Source organism: Silene latifolia, chromosome 3, assembly GCF_048544455.1.
Source record: "Silene latifolia isolate original U9 population chromosome 3, ASM4854445v1, whole genome shotgun sequence".
Lineage (NCBI taxonomy): Eukaryota > Viridiplantae > Streptophyta > Magnoliopsida > Caryophyllales > Caryophyllaceae > Silene > Silene latifolia.
Window position 1 is genome coordinate 100996703 of NC_133528.1, and position 22079 is coordinate 101018781.

At 39.1% G+C, this 22079-nt stretch overlaps 1 protein-coding gene across 1 annotated transcript; it reads right to left on the reverse strand.

The window, feature by feature from the left end:
- Positions 1-13269: 13269 nt before the first annotated feature.
- Positions 13270-15695, reverse strand: LOC141647799 (small ribosomal subunit protein RACK1-like). Its single transcript, XM_074456132.1, has 3 exons — positions 15163-15695; positions 14117-14589; positions 13270-13593 (listed from the first exon to the last, which is right to left on the reverse strand). The coding sequence occupies exons 1-3, from the start codon at positions 15566-15568 to the stop codon at positions 13492-13494; spliced, it is 981 nt and encodes a 326-aa protein (XP_074312233.1). The 5' UTR covers positions 15569-15695; the 3' UTR covers positions 13270-13491.
- Positions 15696-22079: the final 6384 nt, after the last annotated feature.

Below are 22079 nucleotides of genomic sequence, written 5' to 3' on the forward strand. Positions count from 1 at the left end.
CGCTTGGGACAATATCAACCCGCTCAAGTTGAGGCTCAGGTTGCGCGTTTTTCACTCGAGAGTTGCAATTCTCTACTCAACACTTAGCATTGTTATTTAATAATCTACCCTTGCTTAACCTAATGATGTACCACTATATATACTCCATTTGTAATAATCAAGGGATTAAGTTCTCTTCGATTAGATTAAGCTTCTTCAGATTAGATTAAACCTTCATTAGGAGTGGATTAGAATAGATTAATCTCAATCATTCCACAAAATTACATATTAATCTTTCCTTTAATCATTGTTCAAGTTTATTATTATTGGGTAATTGAAGATATTGGGTTATTATTGGAGAATTGACAACTCTTCATCAATCAATCAAGTTTTCTTCTATTATTATTTGCTTTATTATTTGGATCATATCAAGTAGGTATAATCTCTTTTACCCTTGCTTAATTATTGTTAATCAATTCATTTATTCATCATGTTTTGCTTTGTTAGTAAGATTGACAATCTTATTAACATGTTAAACTTGATCATGAGTGAGTAGTCATTTAGCTAGGATTAATGGGGAATTAGGGGAAAAAAACATGGGGATTGATCTATGCTTAATCTAATATGTTCTCATAATTAATTTGCTTGCTTCTTGTGATTTCAACCTATGCACATGTTATGTTTGATGAAATGCGAGCCTATGAATCCTTGCATTTTTTTATCCATCCCTTATCTCTTCAATTAGGCTTGTAAGATATAAACCAACTCGAGCCTCATTAGACCATGCATAGAGTTGAATAGGAAGGATTAAGTCAACTTGTAGGTGTTGTACAGTCTAGACGACTCGGCTCCGGGACCCAAACCTTCTTCGGGATTGTAAGATATACACTAACTCGCTTCCATCACAACAATAAGTGCTTGCATCTAATTGAGAACATGTTTGTGTGATCTACTCCCATGAATCCCCTATGAACCCATGATATCCTAGCACTTTTAGTCATTTGTTTACATCCTTCCTTTTATTGCTTGTTTACTTTCCATTGCTTTTATTAGATTAGAATCATCAACCCATTTCAATTGTGACAACCCTTAGCACAACTATACTTAGATTGAACAATTTGAGTACCCCCGTCCCGTGGATCGACCCTGACTTGCTTGCTTTGCTTGTAGTTGGGTATAAATGTGTTTGATGGCGGACAACGACCCGCTACATCAGGACTCCTCCCACAATGTAATTGGCATAATCGGCGAACCATGGTGTTGTGTGTTTCTCGAGTTGTGAATGGATGGCCATCAAAATATCATCGGGAAAAGAGTCATTGATGGGTGTTTCTACCTCATTATCATGGAATAAAATTCTTGACAAGTGATCCGCTACCACATTCTCGGCTCCCTTCTTATCCCTTATCTCCAAATCAAATTCTTGAAGTAGCAAGATCCACCTCAACAATCTTGGTTTTGCTTCTTTCTTTATCAAGAGATGTCTAAGAGCACGGTGGTCTGAAAAGACAATCACTTTTGATCCAAGTAAATAGGAACGGAATTTATCCAATGCATAGACAATGGCGAGAAGTTCCTTCTCCGTGGTGTCATAGTTCACTTGGGCGGCATCAAGAGTCTTACTTATGTAATAGATGGCAAGCAAAGCTTTTCCTACCCGTCGGCCAAGAACCACTCCAATGGCGTAGTTACTTGCATCGCACATGATCTCAAATGGTAGTTCTCAATTTGGTGGTTGGATGATTGGTGTCGAGATTAGGTCTTCCTTGATCCTATCAAAAGCTTCAACACATTCATTAGTGAATTGGAATTGGGCATCCTTAAGCAAAAGTTGAGTGAGGGGTTTCACGATTTTGGAAAAGTATTTTATAAAACGGGGATAGAACCCCGCATGACCGAGAAAGCTCCACACTCCTCTAACATTTACGGGAGGTGGAAGTTTCTCTATCGTCTCAACTTTAGCTTTGTCAACTTTGATGCCCTTTTCCGAGATTAAATGACCCAAGACAATACCTTCATTGACCATGAAATGACACTTTTCCCAATTCAAGACAAGGCTAACATCTTCACACTTTTGCAATACAAGAGAAAGGTTATGCAAACAAGAATCAAAGTCTTTTCCGTAAACGCTAAAATCATCCATAAAGACTTCCATTATGGTTTCTAAATAATCGGAAAAGATACTCATCATGCATCGTTGGAAAGTAGCGGGAGTATTACATAGCTCGAAGGGCATTCTCCTAAATGCAAAAGTACCGTAGGGACATGTGAAAGTAGTCTTGTGTTGGTCATCCGGTTGTATCGGGATTTGAAAGGATCCTGAGTACCCATCAAGGTAGCAAAAGAATTTGTTAGAGGCTAACCTCCCAAGCATTTGGTCGATGAATGGTAGTGGGAAATGATCCTTTCTTGTTGCGGAATTCAATTTACGATAATTGATACACATACGCCAACCGGTGATCTTCCTTGTGGGTATTATCTTGTTCTTATCATTTGTTATCACCGTGGTACCTCGTTTCTTAGGTACCACTTGAATGGGGCAACCCACAAGGAATCCGATATAGGATAAATGATTCCCGCATAAAGTAATTTTATAACCTCCGTTTTTACAACTTCTTGCATGTGGGGGTTTAGTCTCATTTGGCCTTGGATGGTAGGCCTATGGTCTTCTTCTAGATGAATTCTATCCATGCAAAAATTGGGACTTATTCCCTTAAGATCATCTAGACTATAACCTATAGCTTTCTTGTAATACTACGATTTTCTATGTCTATGGGTACTCTATCGAGTGGGACTTACTCTGTCGAGTAAGTATGTTTTAACGCAAAATAGTAGCTGACCTAATGGGTACTCGATCGAGTACGTGTGACACTCGATCGAGTAAGGGGCACTCGTTCGAGTAAGTCACTTACTCGATCGAGTAAGTGCGTCTTACGGGTTGTTTTAGCCGGATTTTGTTAATAACACGAGATTAATATAAAAGGCTTCCGTCATTATTCTTAATCACTTTTGCTTTCTAAAACATTTCAAAAGAAAAGAAAAAGGAGTTACGTAGTTCGCATCCATCGCGTTATTAGCAAATCCCAAGGCTGGGATCGTCGGATTGTCTTGTTCTTTACGCTGTTGTGATAGTCGTATCGAGGGTAAGCTTCTTGTATAATTTTTATAATGATTTGATAAGTTTGTTTAAAACCCTAATAGGGTAGATTTTGGGGTTTTGGGAGGATTGTATTGATTAGGTGATAATTGTATGCATATGTGTTATAGGAGGAGGATTCGTTGAGGAACGTTATTGATTAGCTGCTGTGACGGTCGTGTGATTGCTATTCCAGGTAGTGTTTCCCTACTCGCTATTGTTTACATTGCTTTGTTGATAATTGGTTGTTGGTGGTAATGTATTTCATATCGGTATTGGATTTGGTGATTGTTGATTGTATAGTTAGTTGTATAACTATCTGTGGTTTGCGAGGTACGTCCTCGGCTGAGTGGGGTCACTTGAGGGAGTGGCTTCACGCCTTTGATTCGCCTTCTGTGGAACCCGCCACATAAGGGATGTGCACATTTAGGAACTTGGGTTTATCGCTCGGATGAGATGAGCGGGGCTTAGGTGGGAACGGCTGCGGTCCCCCACTGACGGTGTGGAATACTTGTTGGGATAAGTATTCTAGCAGGACTACACACTTTAGTGTGTAGTCAGGTGTGTGGAGTTGTGGTGGAGATTGGTTGATTGGCTTGGATTGTATATTGTTTCAGCTGTGTTGTTTTATGTAATCAGTACTGACCCCGTTTAATTGTATTAAAAACTGTGGTGATCCATTCGGGGATGGTGAGCAGGTATGAGTCACAACAAGCAAGCAAATTAATTATGAAAGCCTATTAGATTAAGCATAGATCAATCACATGTTTGTTTCCCCTAATTCCCCATTAATCCTAGCTAAATAACTACTCACTTATTATCATGGGAAACATGTTATCAATGGTGTCAATCATCACAACAAGTATAAACATGATAAGAGAGTGAAGAAATAAACAATAAAGAGTAAAGAGTAAAGGAATTATACCAAGCTTAGGATGAACAAATGGAAAGAAAGAATAATAGAAGAAAACTTGATTGATTGATGAAGAGTTGTCAATTCTCTAATAATAACCCAATAATCTTCAATTACCCAACAATAATAAACTTGAATAATAATTAAGGAAAGATTAATGTGGAATGATTGAGATTAATCTATTCTAATCTACTCCTAATCTAATCTAAGAGGGTTTTCTATTATGGGAACCTCTTCCTCCTAAGGGAACTTCCTTTTCTTCATTATTACAAATGGAGTATATATAGTAGTACATCATTAGGTTAAGCAAGGGTGCATTAGTAAATAAGAATGCTAAGTTTTAAATAGGGAATTGCAAGTCCCGAGGGAAATGCGTAGATCACGTTGCTACTCCCACCACTATCCGCTCGTCTTGGCTTGAGGCACGGCCAGTCTGTCTGGAGATCCGCTCGGATCACAAGGAAGATGCCTGGATCAAAGCTCCCGGATCCGCTCGTCTCGTGCTCGGGCAGCTCGGATCTGGACATGGCAATCCGCTCTTCTGGTGCTTAAGACGCACGGATCTTGGCACAGTTTCCATCCTCTTGCTTCAAAGCCTATGATCTATGTATACTCTTTATTCTTTCTTCGTTGGTCATCGTTCTTGCCTCCTCTTCATACTAGTCCATCTAAGATCGTCACCAACCTTCCGACTACGCACGGGAGACGGGAATTCCGCCTCGTTATCCCCTTTCCTATAAGACATATAGAATGCACTAGGAAAGCAAAGTAGAAAGGATTTGACGGATAAAATGGTCTTGAAATGTTATAATAGTATGTAAAGTAGGTTTAATTAGGGGACTAAATGTGCGCAATTAAGAGTCACATTATAAAGAAATCTTGTTGGCTCTTTTGCATTTGGAGGACCGCTTTTTTAACATCAAAAGTTTGGTCATTGGGTTGATTGTAGTATGGTCCTTGAGTAGGATTTATCATTGGAGGATGTGTATATGTGGGTTGAGGGTTTTGGACATTTTGGCTCTTGTATGAGATATTTGGATGGAATTTGGTATTCTCGTTGTAGTAGTTGGAATAAGGTGTGCCATTTTTTGTATGCTTGGAAAGCATTCACTTGTTCACTTGTTCCTCTACATTTGTTTTGATCATGTCCCAAGGTTCCACAACTTTCACACACTCCATTTGGGATTGAGAATGTTGCTTAAGATTTTATGGTCTAATCACGAGGTTGAGGAAGCAACATGGGAAGCGGAAGAGGTTATGAAGGAGCGGTATCTGTCTCTTTTTTATCAGGTATGTGTGGTTATGGGGACGTAACCATGTTTCTTTTTGGGGGGTAGGAGATGATCGCATAAGGTTTTGGTATGGTTTTATGTTGGTTTTGGTACAGTTAGTAGTTGTTTTGAGTCGGTATGAGTTGTGGTTGGGTTTTGTTTTTGAGTTTTTGTTGCATTGTTGTGTCGTAATTGAGTTAGTAAGTTTGTTTTTGTGTATGGGTTTGAACTTCGGGGACGAAGTTCATTTTTAAAGAGACTCTGTCGAGTAAGTCAGTTTTGCATACGAAACAGTGTTCTGTCTGTTGGGTACTCGATCGAGTAGAGGCAACTCGATCGAGTAGCGGCCACTCGATCGAGTGCGTCGGGATTTACGGGTTTTTGGCTGGGTTTTGATAGCAACGCGATATTGGTATATAAAGGATTTCTACCAGTTTATTTTTATTTTTTACTTCATTCTAAACTTTTCAGACAAGAGAACAAGTTACGTAGCATCTCTTTCTCACATTGCTATCAAATCCCAAGGCTTGTGTCGTCGGAATCCAGAGTTCTTTACGCCGTTGAGACCGTTGCTTTGTGGGTAAGATCCTAGTACAGTTTTTGTATTGTTTCGTTGATTTTAGTTTAAGCCTTAATGGGTAAATTGGGGGGTTTTGGGAGTATTTTGATATTAGATGGTGATTGTATGATTATATGATTGATAGGAGGTGATTTCGTAGAGGAACATTTCTGATTCGCTGTTGTGAGGATTGTGGTGATTGCAGTTCCAGGTAGGGTTTCCTACTCAATTAGTTTTTACATGATATGAGTTAATTGTTGGTTGTTGGTTCACTACAAGAAAGGGTCTTTGTTCCGACGAAAGTGGGCCGACGGATAGAAGAAACCGTCGGAATTATGTATTGTCCAACGGATTGGACCGACGGAGTAAGGCATGGTCGGATGAGTATTAAAAGTTCCGACGGAATATAAACTTTTCCGACGGAAGAGTGTCGGAACAATTGGAGGCAAATCCCATCCATTTCCCGGGAAAGAACTTTCGACAAAATTACATGTTTTTCCTACGGATTTGCCGTCGGAACCGTTAGTTCTTTACGGCTACAGATTTACCGTCGGATCAATCATGACAAGCTCGACGAAATTAGTCTACTAGTCCCTTTAAATCCCTAACCCTTATTTCCAATCACAAGTTCTCATAGTTCTCATAGAACAATTGGAAGGCACACATTCCAGTTAACCGGCACCGACACCGACACCGACACCGACATCACGATCTGCCTCCCACCGCCGTTCATCCGCTGTTGTTCCTTGACTACGCTTGCAGCCCTTCTTCCCTTCCACCTGCAGTTAAAAGGTTTTCGTTTTTTCTAATCTAAATCTCAATTTCTAAGATTCTTTGGGTCGTTAGTTAGTGTTTTAATGGGTTAATTGAGTCCCTATGTTAGTTGTTGATGTATATTTTGTTGAATTTGTGTGAAATTGATTGATTTTGGAGGTTCTAATGTTGATTATCTCTAAATTTATTATGAGTTTCGTGGTTTCTTGTTGATGTAGTATTAATGCTAATAATATTACTGATAATAATAATGGGTGGAATGAAGTACTGTATGTGAAATCACGCTTAGCAATTGTCTGAAGATTTCCAATTCGGAAACTTGACCAGAAAAATGAGTTGATTAATTAAAAAGCTTTAACATGGAACTAGTATTGACCTTCATGAATCTATTGTTATTCGACAATTAGCGGGAGATGAACAAGACAAAGTTGATTTTTCCGAGGCTTTGTAAATGATTCTGTTGATGAACGTCTGTTACTTGAAATTGTGAGACCTGATTTTATGGTCGTGCTGGATTGATACCTAACTAATTCCTACTCACTTCATCCTATTTATATTGTTCCCAACTGATATTATGACCATGTGAAGTTTTACTCGTAATCTCTCACTTGCAGACATTGTTTTTTCGTCACATTTGATTATCGAAACAACTATTTTTCATATTCCCCTTTTGTTTACCGCCAAAGTTACAATTTTTTTACAGCCAAAGTTAAATGGAGACAAAATGAATGCAATATCAGATAGAATAAATAAGTATCCATTCATGACTAAAATAGTTTAAAAGTATGTGTCTTGGTTCATTGTTTCGCAGTAGTAGAAGGTGTATGGACTATGGAGCACTTTATTGTCATCGAGACTTCACTGGTATACTTATATCATGTGTGGCAAATTTTTCACTACTTCATTGTTGCAAAATTGAAATGGAAGTTAACATGTGCTCTTCTCTTTGACCTGTCTGTGTGCAGAACAAGGAAAAGAGGATTTAAAAGACTACTTTGAGTACTTTGAGTTTAATGCAGGTAGGCATTTCTTGCTAATTTTTCTTATTCATCTTTTTTTTTTAATTAATTTGCGCAAATTCTCATTTAAGACGGAAGTATCCGTCTTAACTTTAAGACAGGTCAAATACTAACTCACTTGTATAGATAGGACAAGCATCTTGTTATTCCTTAAGCATTTAACTTTTCTTATTTAATTCCTTTGACCCGTTTTAACCTTAAGATGAATGATATATCTGTCCTAAGAGAGACTAGTTCATTTATTTGAGGTGTTTTGGTTTCCTAAATTTAGTTGTTAGCTCTGTATTGGATCGCTTAATTTGTGAGCGTAATTATTATATATATAGTTTTTGCTAACTTGTTGCAGTATAATGGAGCACTTATTCCTCTTCGTTCCTCAATTTTGCTTCTCTACTCTGCCACTGAAAAACGGTTCGTCACAGGCTAGCCTTATTGTTCTTTTATTTTGGCTTATTTGCTACTTTCTGCTTTTGTGTTTGCTCAAATGAATGAGATATCCGTGTTGTTCAAAAAGGTACAAAAAATTGATAAAATTAGTTTAGAATGTTCAGTATAGACATAAGACTTCTCTATTAGCGATTGATGTCACTCGAGAGCACGGTATTAGATTGTGGATTGTGACCTCTCAATATATGGTCGCAAACTGCCCGACATTTTTTAGCTATTAGTTTTTACATGAAATCTTAAATCAATCTGAGCTTATATATTAGTGCCTTAGTGGCGTGCGATTTCACGTAACTAGCCTATGAACTCAGGTCATATGTGAAATCTTGACCCATGTACTTATTTGTTGTAGCTATGCATGCTTGTGTTGTTACTATTCCCGTGTTTTTCACTATTTATTTAACTTGTTATATTGCCGATGATATACCTCACTTCTTTTGTGTATTTTAATGGATTGTTGTGTTTGTATGTTTTTTTATTTTTATTTTGCTCAAGTAGAAATTTAAGGCACAACAAGGAGAGGATAATTTAATTGAAGACGGACATTTCATTGAAGTTGTAAGTGGCTTTCACAAGAGGTGATTAAACGACTTAGAAGAGGCCTGCTTATTCATTATACTTGGACACATCTTTCGCAGGGACTGTCATGAAGATGGAAGCAAAGTTCCATGAGCATCAGTTGGTTTAGTTTAGACTGTTTTAGAGTTGTTATCGAAGACATTTGTACTTTGTTTATTAATGATGCATTTTCGTTCATAATTTTGTATAGGGATTTAGCTTATTGGGGATGCTCGTAAATGGGCAAAATGTGTTTGATTTTAGGTATGTTCCAACAGAATTTCGTAGGAGAGAAAAAAGCATAAACTAGTTTTTGTAGGCTACTTTTGTAACGGAAACAAGTGTATTCCTACAGAATATTTTGTAGGAACGCTTGAAGCTTCCTACGGAAATTCGTAGGAATTTGATTTTTTCCGACGAAAAATTCCGACGCCTATGTTCCGACAAATATTCCGTAGGAAAATCAAATTTCCGACGAATTATTTGCTCTTTCCGACGGAAATTGTCCGTAGGAATCAACGCTTTTTGTTGTAGTGGTTGTTGGTTGTTAGTTGTTGTCTATATCCTATTTGAATTGGTAATTGTTGATGTTGTAGTTGGTTGTGGTTGTGGTTGTTTGTCTGTGGTTCGCGAGGTGCGCCCTCGGCTGAGTGGAGTCACTTGCGAAAGTGGCTTCACGCCCTTGATTCGCCCCTTGTAGAACCCTCCACAAGAGGGGATGTGCACATTAAGGAACATGGGTTTGCGCTCGGAATAGATGAGCGGGGCTTAGGTGGGAATGGTTGCGGTCCCCCACTGGCGGTGTGGATTACTGGTTGCGGCCGTAATCTGGCAGGACTAGACCTTCAGGCTAGTCAGGTGATTGGTGACGTGACGGTGTTGGAGGATTGTATGTATTGTTGTTATTGCCTTATCTTATATTGTGTAATCAATAACTGACCCTATTTAAATGTTTTAAAAACTGTGGTGATCCATTCGGGGATGGTGAGCAGGTATGATATGATGCACGAGGGATAGCTGGGCTTGAGTCATCACGAGTCGTTAGAAGTCTTCTGCTATGTTATCAAACTTTACATTTGCTTTAGTTGTTTTTGAATTTTGAACAGTTGTATATCATTTTACAATTTTGGAATTTGTTATGTAATCACTTTAAACTTATCTGTTTAAAGTACGTTCTTGGATGGTTAATTTGATATACATTGCCTCGGGTAACCGAGATGCACTTTCATGCATTAGGTGGTCTTGGTAAGGCACCTTGGTGTATGTGGGTGTTACAGGTATCCTGATTATGCTAATTTTATTATAGGCGATTTATCGCCTCCTGATTTTTCTTATCAGCAAAGGAAGCGGTTTCTCTATGATGTGAGGTAGTTTGTTTGGGATGATCCTTATCTATTTAAGTAATGCGCTGACAGTCTTTATAGACGGTGTATACCGCAGTGGGAGACCAAAGCTATCCTAGAAGCTTGACATTCTTCATCCTATAGTGGTCACCGTTGTCCATTCAGGACCGTGGCTAAGGTAAGTTAGTCACGTTTTTATTGGCCATTTATGTTTAAAATGCTAAGGTTTGTTTTTGATTCAGCTTGTAATGCATGTCAGCGAAAGTGAAACATTTCAATGAGATACCTGTTGGCATATTGGAGTTCGAGATTTTCGATGTCTGAGGCGTTGATTATCAAGGTCCATTCCCGCCTAACAAAGGTAACAGGTAAAATGTACACTTTGGTAGCTGTTGATTATGTGTCCAAGTGGGTAGAGGTCGTTTCTTCGGTCCATTGTGATGCAAAGACTGTTATCCAACTTTTCAGGAAGGTAATCTTCCCTCGCTTTGGTATCTCTTGGGTTGACATAATAGTGATGGAGGTATGCATTTCAAAGATAAACAACTTTCTGCTCTTTTTTCTAAGTATGGTGTTGTACACCATCGAGGTTTGGGGTTTCATCCTCAAACTAGTGGTCAGATAGACGTTTTGAATCGGGAACCTAAAGAGATTCTAGCGAAAGTTTACACTTTACATCAAAAGCAAGAATGAACTTTTCTTTCTCCTATATTTGACGGGTCTTTGTAATTTCGAAGGTTGTGATTCATCCCTTCTTCATGTCCGTATTCCATAATTATCATTGAGTTCTTTCAAGCTGCTTCTATCCTCTGTACCTTTACTTTACTAATTTTGGTTACTCAAACCAATGGAATACTTTGAGTTTTTTTTCCTTATATAGTTAAGGGTTATGATGCTTGATTAGAACTGTCAGAGACAACTTTCTAGATTAGTTGGATTGTCTTCCCGGGCTTTATGTGATCTTTAGAGGTCTTAGGTTTTCCTTTTTCCGATGGCGAGTTAGTGGTCTTAGTCCTTTTCATGGTTAAGCCTCAATCGGAGGTGGTGTTTTTGGGTGGGTAGTGGCGGCGATAGGGTTGGTTGTAGTAGGTTTCTTCATCGTTTCTTCTTAATTAAGTATCATATATATTTCTCCACTCATGTTTACCTGTTTTCAATTGCTCTATCAATGGATTACCAATCCTTTCTTCTCAATCTTAGTGAGTTGTTTATGTTCGATAATACTGATGTGGATGATGAAAATTTGCTTCGGTGGATTATGATCATGGGGGGAGCCGTCTTTTTAGAGTACCAATATGATGAAAGATAAGGGCAACTCCATTTTCAAGGAAGGAAAGATATCCCTAGCAGTCGGCATTTACACACAAACCCTTAATTTTACATGCTTTCTTGGCTTTTCGCCCTCTCATGATCAGCATGCTACGTTTTCCCTAGCCTTATCCCTTATTCTTAATTTAGCAATCTGTGAGCTGAAACTCTCTCATTATACTCAGGTCGTTCGTTATTGTAACTTTGTATTACCTTTTGATCCCCGTAATGTAAAAGCCCAATATCGTAGAGGCTTAGCAAATAAACAATTGAATCTCCTCAAGGAGGCTCTTGAGGATTTTGAGCATGCTCTCCAGGTTGACCCAAACAACAAAGAAGCAAGTCGTGAGATGCTTGATGTGGTTGACAGATTAGTAGTGAATCCTAATGAAAAGCGAGCTAGTTTCCTTTCCTTTTGACCCATTGGGCTCGACCAATAGAGGTAAAAAACCTCTCCTCAGTGATGTTGTAGTCGGCAAGTCTGTAGAAACTTCTACCTCTGGACCAATGAACATTGAAGTAACACCCCACCAAGATGTAGTTGGTAATAGTTTGAATGTTACCATGGATTCTATGTATACCGATGATGTCTGCAAAGCTAACCCAGATCCTACGGTTTTTGACAATGTGTGTGCGGCTGACCCACCTTTGCTAATTAAGGATAATAACAATGTACCTGAACCCTTCACAACAAAACTTTCAAAATTTACCTTCTCTAATAGAAAACAAGCTAAAAATGAATTACATATTTCATACCAAAATTATGAAAATTTGATCCTGGGGAAGGAACTATACTTTTTCCACCCATGATCATCGTCTTTCTTGAGGGTTCGTCCCCTCATCTCAAAAAATTCTATCCTGGCGGGAACTCTCCATGAAGATACTTCAAGGGTAGTAGAAGTTCCCTCCTCTTCTCCTTTGGCTAAGGAGCAAGTTCAGAAATTAGCATTTATTCCCGAGAGCAATACGGTGGTTCAAGAGAAAGTTATCTTCCAAATTGATAAAAAGAAGCGTTTTTTCATCAAATTCCTCTCTAGTTAGCAAGGTATCAACGGTTCAGTTCCAGTTTGTTGCGGTAAGAAAGCCTTCGAGCAAGGATTGTAGACGTAAGCTAGTTTACTCCCATCGCCAAAGCCATTTCTATCGAACGTTCGTGTTTTCTTTGGAGGTCAACCAAGATTCAAGCTAATGTTAATTTGAAGAAAAGATCTTCAATCTATCGGACGTTCGTTTTTTCTTTGGAGGTCAACCAAGAATGATGGTGTGTCTAAAAGGGATAAGAGAAAGGGAATTCACCTATTCCACTTTGATGATCATTATCATCCTCCACTGAAAAAGTGTCGTCTTTCTGTTTCGTTTAAATACTCTTGTACTGAAAAAGTGTTGTCTTTCTATTTCGTTTAAATACTCTTGTACTCTTAGTTCGAGTACCTGACTTTCTACTAGTCTAAATGTACCTGGCTTTCTACTAGTCTAAATGATTCAAGTACTCCTACATTTGTATTGTAACTGGTTTTTCTTTCGATTACAGTTTATTGTTGTCAAAAAAAAAACTCAAGGACACTCGACAAACTAAAAATACTACTCTTTTACAGAATTATATTCATCAAACTTCTGCATCATATTCGTCAAACTGAAGGGTATCACATTCTTCAATTTCAAAACTAAACTACATTGATCACAACTAAACCATTATTCACATCAAAATTCACATCTCTTATTCACAATCAAAATGAGAACATTATAATGAAAAACAAACAGAAAGTAGAGATTTGAGTTCCTAACGAAATAAGCAAGGCCGAAACTCAAAAGCAGACATTCGCATCATGGGATTGAGTTCCTATCCTCGGAATTATCCCAAATTAAACTGACCTTACATCACACATCCTTACAACTTACATAGCACAGATAATTCTAGCATACGTATTACTGGAAGCAGCGCATTGAGATTCGAAACAGAAAGAGTTGAGACAGAAAGAGTAGCCTTCAATATAAAATACGAAACTAAATACCACAATAAAGGTTACAATACCCAATCTCAGACTCAAAAAAGTACTAAATCAAAAAGAGGCTTACAGCCTTGGACATAAAATCTAAAGAGATTTTGCCTGACATATCCGACTGAACCCTACAAGCAAATGAAAATACAAGAAGATAATTGTCATTAGGCACAAAATACCCTACTTTCTAGTAGCGGCCAACTCCCCAGACCCTAATGACACCGTCTGTGTATCCGCTGAACAGAGTGCTGCCATCAGCGTTCCAGCTCAAGCTTGTGCAGTAGATTATCTGCAAATGAACATAAATGAAAAACGATCCTAAAGTTCCAATTCAAAAAACAGTACAAATGATCTAATCTATATCAGTTCAAAAACATGGGAAACTAATTATGGCCCGGCAAAAGAGTACGTATCCCTCCGTCCCGATCATTTGTTCACCTATGAATTTGGCATAAAGACCAAGGAGAGAGGAGGGGGCCATTTGTGGATATTGTTATTGAGTGACAGGTGAACAATAGGTTACCCTTAAAAAAACATTTCCAAAATAGAAAGCGAAAGAAATGAGTTAGACACCCAAAAATGAATAGATAAACAAATGACCAGGACGGAGGGGAGTAAACACAACTACTCCAATTGGTAGCAAAGGTCTAGCGGACAATAAAGCATTAAAGCAGCAATACCTACCCTATATTACCTTGCACAATAGAAATTTGGCTTTTGTTCCACAAAATATTAAACGTCCCGGAGGACCTTGTTTCTTATAAGGTACATCTGCCAGTGGATACAATTGTAAAGAAGAACAGAAAGATTACCTTCTTCTTTGATGTGGTTGAAGCAGCTCCATCCAAATTGTCAGCCTCAGTCTTCAAATCAACCTTCAAGTCCTCAACAATGCTCTTGCTCTCCAAGTCCCAAATCTTAATACCGCTTTCAGTGGCAGCACAGAGCCAGTACCTGTTTGGACTGAAGCAAAGAGAATGGATAATAGTGGTTGCGTCAAGCGAGTAAAGTTTCTTGCCCTCAGCCAAGTCCCACAAAAGAATTACACCATCTTTCCCGCCACTGGCACACAAGGAGCCATCAGGAGAAACAGCAACAGTGTTGACATAACCATTGTGGCCGGCCAAGGTGGACCTCAATTTGCAGTTAGTCAGGTTCCATATTTTGACAGTCTTGTCCCAAGAAGATGATACAATTGTTGGCTGCGCATTGTTAGGGCTGAATCTCACACAGCTAACCCAGTCATTGTGACCATCAGCCTCTTGGATGGTATACTTGCACTCACCTATATCATGTGGCATGGAACTTTTAATTAAATTAAATGTCTGACCAGATATCACATGAAAACCATAAACTTAAGACAAGATTAAAAACTTGGACACCTCATAGCATACAAACCACACAGCGAAGAGCATATCTAATACAGTACTACCCAAGAAATTAACAAAGCATTATACAAAGGAGCCGTTGGCACTGCTATAAAATACTCCGCATCAAGGTTGGAATCATGGGCACTTTTAGTTCGAGTTTTGGTTGAGATGGTTTCTTGACACTTTTACTTTGGAGATAACGGAGGGAGAATAAAACAAAGTAAATAGGCAAGTTAAAAAGATAGTAAACCACAGCTGCTGTGATTCATTAAACTAGAGATGACATGTGCACTAATTCGAATTCAAATAGAACAGAAGAACAGTTACAGCAAAAACATTAGCAAAAATGAAATTCTTGTTTAAGACGGGCATATATAGTCAACCAACATGTTCAAATGGTGAGACCAACTAAAACAGATAAAGACCCCAAACATAAAAAGTCAGAAATGAATAAACTCCGTATGTGTAAGAGAAGAAGAAAAACAAACCGAGAGTGTTCCAGAGCTTAATGGTACGGTCACGAGAAGCAGAGACTATCTGACGATTATCAATAGAGAAAGCAACAGAAAGAACATCTTTAGTATGTCCAACAAAACGACGAGCAGTGGTACCAGCAGCAAGATCCCAAAGACGGAGTTCACCATCCCATGAACCAGAAAGAGCAAACTGACCATCTGATGAAAGGACAACATCTTGAACAAAGTGTGAGTGTCCTGTTAAACGACGTCGTGGTACACCGTATGTCCTATCTTCCTTAGTCAGATGCCATTGGATTATTGACTTGTCCCTTGATGCTGTCACTATCATGTCGCTGTTGTCTATTGGTGTTGCTATGGCTGTCACCATGTCTGTGTGTGCCCTCATTGTGCCCTTCAGGTGAAGCTGCTCTCCCATGGCTGCTGCTTTTTTGCTTTCTTACTCTTCCTTTCTTTTGTGTTGTAAGACTGGGTTTCGCGAGAGGCGATGGATTTTGTGTGGGTGGTTTTTATATGGAGACGGCTTTTCTTTCGTTAGGGTTTCTCTAGGCCTTTTTTTTTTTTTGAGGTGTTCTCTAGGCCTTTTTGTTTTGCGAGTTCTGGCATCCAGTCCGAGTAACAAACGGGTTAATACAGCACTAGGTTAGAGACTTCAAGAGTTCAATTCATATTTATATATATATATATGGGCTCACTAAGTCTCCCTTAAGAAGCATTATTCGTTTAAGGTTAAAACGGGTCAAGTACATAACACTTGTGTAAATAAGAGTGCATAAGAAAAGTAGTATATTTGTTTTATATATAAAACTGGTAATATTTAACCCGTCTTAAACTTATAACGAATCATACCGTCTTGAATGAGAATTTAAGATATATGCCGGTTTATCGCTTGAGCAAGTTGTCACCACCCACGTTTTCTTGCTCTTTTGGAAGCATCTAAGGCTCGCATCATGGCACAATCATGTCCCGGATAGCTCAACTTTAGTTCACACCAGCTCAAGACGGGTCCAAGCAAGCCCTAGGTAGCTCACAATGAGTTGAGGTCACCTCACGCCAGGTTAAGATTAGCTGGAGCAGCTCACTACTGAGTCCACTCCTCGTCTGTTAAGGTGGTTACTTATGTGAAGGGGTATTAAGGCCACCAAAGTCCAAAGGACACCTTCCAACCGCCCTTGCCCTCATCCCTTTTACCCAAGTACCCCCTCTATGAAGTCCCATTACTTGCCAAAATTTGGTGCCAAAAGTGAAGAGAAAGAAAGCCTTCTTCCTCCCTCCAAAATGTCAAGGTCGTGTCGTAAGATAGGAGGCCCTTAGGCTATATTTTGTAGCTTCTTTGTTCACATATTTTACAAATTAAAGTCGCGTATTATCATTGTAATTATTCATCAATAAAACTACTTATTATCTTGTGATACAATACTATTATTCCGCACATATATTGTTTCTGCAGTGTATAACCCCAGGACAGCCACTATTTGAGAAAAGGACTGAAATTGACTGATAGGGTTAGAATGCAACAGATTTCAGTAATTTGGTAAAAATAGTAAATGGCCTCCTAAATTCATGAAAAATTGTGGAAAGACTCTTTAATTTGTAAACTTAATCTGAGCCAAATTTTAGGATTTTAGAAACACTCTAAGTATTGTTAATAAATTCAACAAGTAGCCTGACAGATGAATATCCTGACAGTTTGACTTGGGTGAATTGTTTTATGAATTTGATTGAGTAAAAGAAAAAACTATGACCTGAAACCCCCACAGAATACTCATAGGAGATTAAAGATTATAGCTTGAAAAATTTAAACAAAGAATTCCACAGATTGACATAGGAATCCTCAGCTTAAGCTTGAAACAACACAACTAAACTAATCCACAGCAAGGCACAGGATTAATCCAGTTATGTCCACAGACTTTGTTCAATTATCTACAGCAATTCACTAGTTAATTAACAAGCCGGGACTCAAATACAACAAAGCACAAGTTGAATTTTGGTTGAGAGAATTCTCAAGGTTTAGTTTTCATTCATCAAAAGTCTAACTCAATGCAGTGTGGATAGATGTTCTTAAATAGCCCTTTTACCCTAATATTCCGAGTTCATATCTTACATCCACGGGCTAAGGATCAATCTTAGGAAATGTACAAACTAAAAGAAATATTTTACAAGGGACTTTAAAAGGAAATGGATACAAACAAACTGAATTAAAATTGGTGCAGACTGAAATGGGTGGTGCGGGCAGCTTGTGCAAGGTTGTTGTTGTTGTTTAGCATTAGTCCTTCCCAAGGTCAAAGAGTGAAGACAACAAGAGTTTAAACCCTTTGTCCTCGAGTTATGATGCAACTCAAAATAGGAGAACAACTTCAAAAGGCTACAACAAACAGCTTCATCCTTGTTCAGCAAAAAGAGGAAATTCTGCTTTATGTCACTATCAGTCCTTTACAATAACATGTGACTCGGTTAAAGGTTGATTTCCTTAGCCTGTTCATGGATGATCCTTGCCAGTTTTCTGAGCTTAGTTAAGGTGTAACAACCCAGTTTCTCTAATGACTTAATTAACAAATGCCGAAAGAAAGATAAGTCATAAAAATCAGTAAAATTTAAAACCGTCAACTTGTAATGAGTTGCTTCATAAAACTGGATGTTTAGAACATAATACAAGGTCTGATATCCAAATTACAAATTAAAGCAAGGTCCGACTTTAAAAAAAAGTTTGTTACATAATCTCATGAAAGATGAAAATTAGATGTTTTATTCTCTTGACAGTTCCCTCCTAAGTCCAAGTCTTCAAGACCCACATTACCGGAAACATCATTAAAATAAAACTGCCCCATTTAGTGGGAGTAACTTAACCGTCCTCTATCAACGACCTCCATCATGGAGAATATTAGTAATGTAATTAGGCGGTCAAACATACAACTCCGGTCACATTACAACATCGACGTGTACACATGTGATATGTACATGAAGTAACACATTGGTTCATATTGGCATGTGACATAATAAACATGTGAATATAACGACATTGTTCAGCAACATATTATATCAATCCTTCTTTATCATCAGCATATGATAAATCCAAGTAGACGTTATGCGGGTAAAAACTTGTAGTCATTTCTTTTTTTTAAAAATTATTTTCTTCACAATAAAGCACGGGACGTGACTACTAATGTCACACGCATACTCAGGGCTTGCATCTCACCTTGAGTACGAGTGGGAGCATCAATCTCGTCGATCATATCGATACTATGAGGTTTACATCTCACCCCTATTGCTGAATAGGACCGGACAACTAAATTGATATGGTGTAATACCCACAATGTTTAAGGGCTCTTTTGACCGACCCTTTGACCAGGAAAGACCTTAGGAAGAGATAGGTGAGAGACTAGGTTAGGATAGGTGCTTTACGAGGGTGTTTACTCGATCTAGCAGGGACTACTCGGCCGAGTAGTATCTATACTCGACCGAGTAGAGCCTACTCGGCCGAGTATTGTAGTACTCGACCGAGTATGGCTGTTGTTGACGCGTCGATATAAAAACGCGAGTTCGCAGGTTTCATTTCATTCCTCTTTTTCGACAGTTCCTCTTCGTCTAACCCTAGTCTGCCTCTCTCTCACCTATCACCCCTACCTCCATACACTCTCATATATGTAGCCTAGACCTCAACCATGGGAAGGATGGGGCTTGCGTAGGAAGGATGAGTGCGTCGTCGTCGTCCGTGTCACCGTCGGTCCGCGTAACTAGGTAAGTCGTCGTTTTGTTGTCTCTTTCAGTAGATTGTTGGGAGTAGTTGTATAATAGGATATGATTACCGTTGTAGGGTGCGTCTCGGAGTCCTGCTTGGCTATTTGTGGATGCATTTTCATGATTGGCGTCAAGGTAGGGTTTCCCCTACTCAGTTTACTGTTAATTGATTTAAGATTGTGATTGTATTGTGTATGATTGTTGTCTGCTGATCATCGGAGTGTTGGTGTGGTGGTGGTTATGACGATGTTGTGGTGGTTGTGGTAGAGTCACTTGCGGCAGTGGCTTCACGCCCTAGTTTGCCCTCCTTGGAACCCGCCACGGGAAGGGATGTGCACATTAAGAGACAGGGTTATCGCTCGTTGATGAGCGGGGTTTTGGTGGGGATTGGCTGCGGTTCCCCACTGGCGGCATGGGCTACCTGTTGCGATGGGTAGTCTAGCAGGGCTACACACCTTGGTGTGTAGTCGGTTACTATGTGAGATCGGGAGACCGGAGATGGTGGATGATCAGCTGGTTACTTATCGTACTTGTCTTATCTTAATTGTTCAGTAACTGACCTCGTGGTATGTTTTCAAAACTGTGGTGATCCATTCGGGGATGGTGAGCAGTTGGCTTAGCAGGTACCGTTGGTTAGTTGCTGTTGGGCATGGAGGGGATCGAGTCATCACGCTACCGGCATAGATGTTCTGATGTATGAGTCCTATAGTAGTCATAGCTATCACTTGTAATCAGTTTTGTATTTGGTTGTAAAGAGTTAAAGTAACTTATTATAAGTGTTCTTTTATTGTCTATTTGATCTACTACCTCGGGTGACCGAGATGGTAACACCTTCATACACTGGGATGGTCCTTGGTAAGGCATTCTGGTGTGCGGGGGTGTTACAAAGTGGTATCAGAGCCGACGATTTTGGAACCTTAACCAATGAACCAAATGAATATAGGGTGTCGAATTAAAATGAACCTGGTGTATGTGCGTTGGGAGCCCCAGCCGATGCTAGATTTTGGGTGAGTAGGCGCCCCCATTTCAAAATCACGGCTCCATCGTGCTTAAGCCAGCCACTGGAAAAGGGTAGATAATAGGAGTAGATGCTTGAAGCATACTGACATGTATGCTTGCTAACCGTAAACGTGTACCAATATGAGTCTTACATGCAGTGACGATGGTAGTGATAAAGTTTTGAACTGGTTGGACTAGTTGCTGAGTTGTGATTGGAAATTATGATGGATAAAATGTGGAACCTTTTGTGCATAGCAAGATTAAGTTGAATGACCCGTATGACAATTGTTGTACAATGTGATGATTATCGCTAGATGACTGTTTAGATTGGTGTGGGTATGGAACGACTTGTGGAAATTGGGATGTGGTAGCATTATAGGCTAATATTTGCAGGCGAATAGCTAGTCTTAGACATGCGTCTGGTTTGTGACGTGATTATTGCTATAGTTGAGATAAGGAACGTATATAGATCGTTGACGGATTTAGTAATGGTTATATATAAATATCTCGTGTGTGATACGTGTTTATGTGGTAGAATTAAGTTCTAACGGTAACGAGCCTATTGTACGGAACTCCGAACGATGTTAATTGTCTTGCAGGTTCAATAATTTCGATATTACGCTTCTGTTTTGTGACACTCGACCGAGTATAGACTTATACTCGACCGAGTAGGACACACTCGGTCGAGCATAGTAGCACTCGACCGAGTACCCATTATGTCAGATTACAAATCGCTACTGATCTCGAGCACTCGACCGAGTATTCAGAATACTCGACCGAGTAGTCCATACTCGGCCGAGTAAGTCCAATACTCGACCGAGTACGGTTTTATCGTATTCCAGCCGGGTTATTCGAAAAACCCTATAACTCCTCTTTCTTTCTCTTTTTCGCCTCCAAATCTTCTTTGTTCCTCCTCTAAAACCCCATAACACTTCTCTCTCAAAACTTTGAGTGATTTCTTGGTGATTGTTTGTGGATTTCCCTCTTTGCTTGCCAAAACTTCCTTAAGGTAATGTTTCTAATTAATTTCTTTAATTTGTTCTTCAAATTATGGTATACACTTGCTCAATCCGAATTCCTACCATGTGTAAACTGGAATTTATGCTTCTCTTATGATATCTTGAGTTTAATTACTTCTCAAACCTAGTCTATGCTGTCACAAACTCAATTTCATGACTTTAATCGCTTCTTGTGTGATACAAAACTTTATAGGGTTTCACCTAGGTCGAATTTTTTTGGTCTTTCTATTGTTTTAAGATACTCTTTCAAGGATTATTGATGAGTAAAATGACTCTTTTGATTAAAATACCTTGTGTTTTGTGAGAAAAATTTCTTCTTAAAAGTTTGTCTCAAAATTGTATACATTCCGAAAAACAGTCCATCTATGACTATTTTCTGGTTAGAATATCCTTATTAAAACCTATCTTTTTGCAGTATGCCGAAAACAAGAGCCAACGCAAACAAGAGGTCCCGTGCCAATGTTCAATTTGAGACGGGTCAATCCAGCCAAGAACCTGTTGTTCCACCGGTGGAAGCTTATCCATCGGTAATCTTTTCCGATTTCAAACAACGTAAGGCCTTCATAGCTTTGATGAGTCGTCCTTTCCGACCTAGTCGGTGTGTGATCCCCGAGATTTTTGGAGACCCTAAGGGGTTAAGGAAGACATCGTTCACATCTTTGAGACCTTGGGAATGGAGGGGTTGTATCACCCGAGAAAGAAGTCCTACCCTCATTTGACCTTGGAGTTTTTGAGCTCGTTTGTCTATGATGCGAAGGAGAAAACTGTCTCCTTCCGCCTCATGAACGAGGACCACGAGTTGACCTTGGATGAGTTTGCTGGTGTAATTACCTCATTTCTGCACTTCCCGCCAACCACCCGGTGATGATTGGGCCGCATGTTTGGTACGCGGAACGATTTGTGACAATTCGTAAGTTTATCGTCAAGTGATCGCTCAAACATTTATGTCTACCTCTTAATTGTCATCTACGCGCCGATACGGTCGTTTTGACAGTAATTAGAGTATATTTGGAGTCCGGGCCTAAAACCGTCTTCATTTTCTAACAGCCATTAAAATGCCGAGTCGGAATGTTCTGGAATGTTCCGTATATTTCTATTCCATATTTTATAAATCTTTTAGTCTTTGGTAAACAATTTCCCGTAATATTCACACAAAATATTAAGGAAAACCAA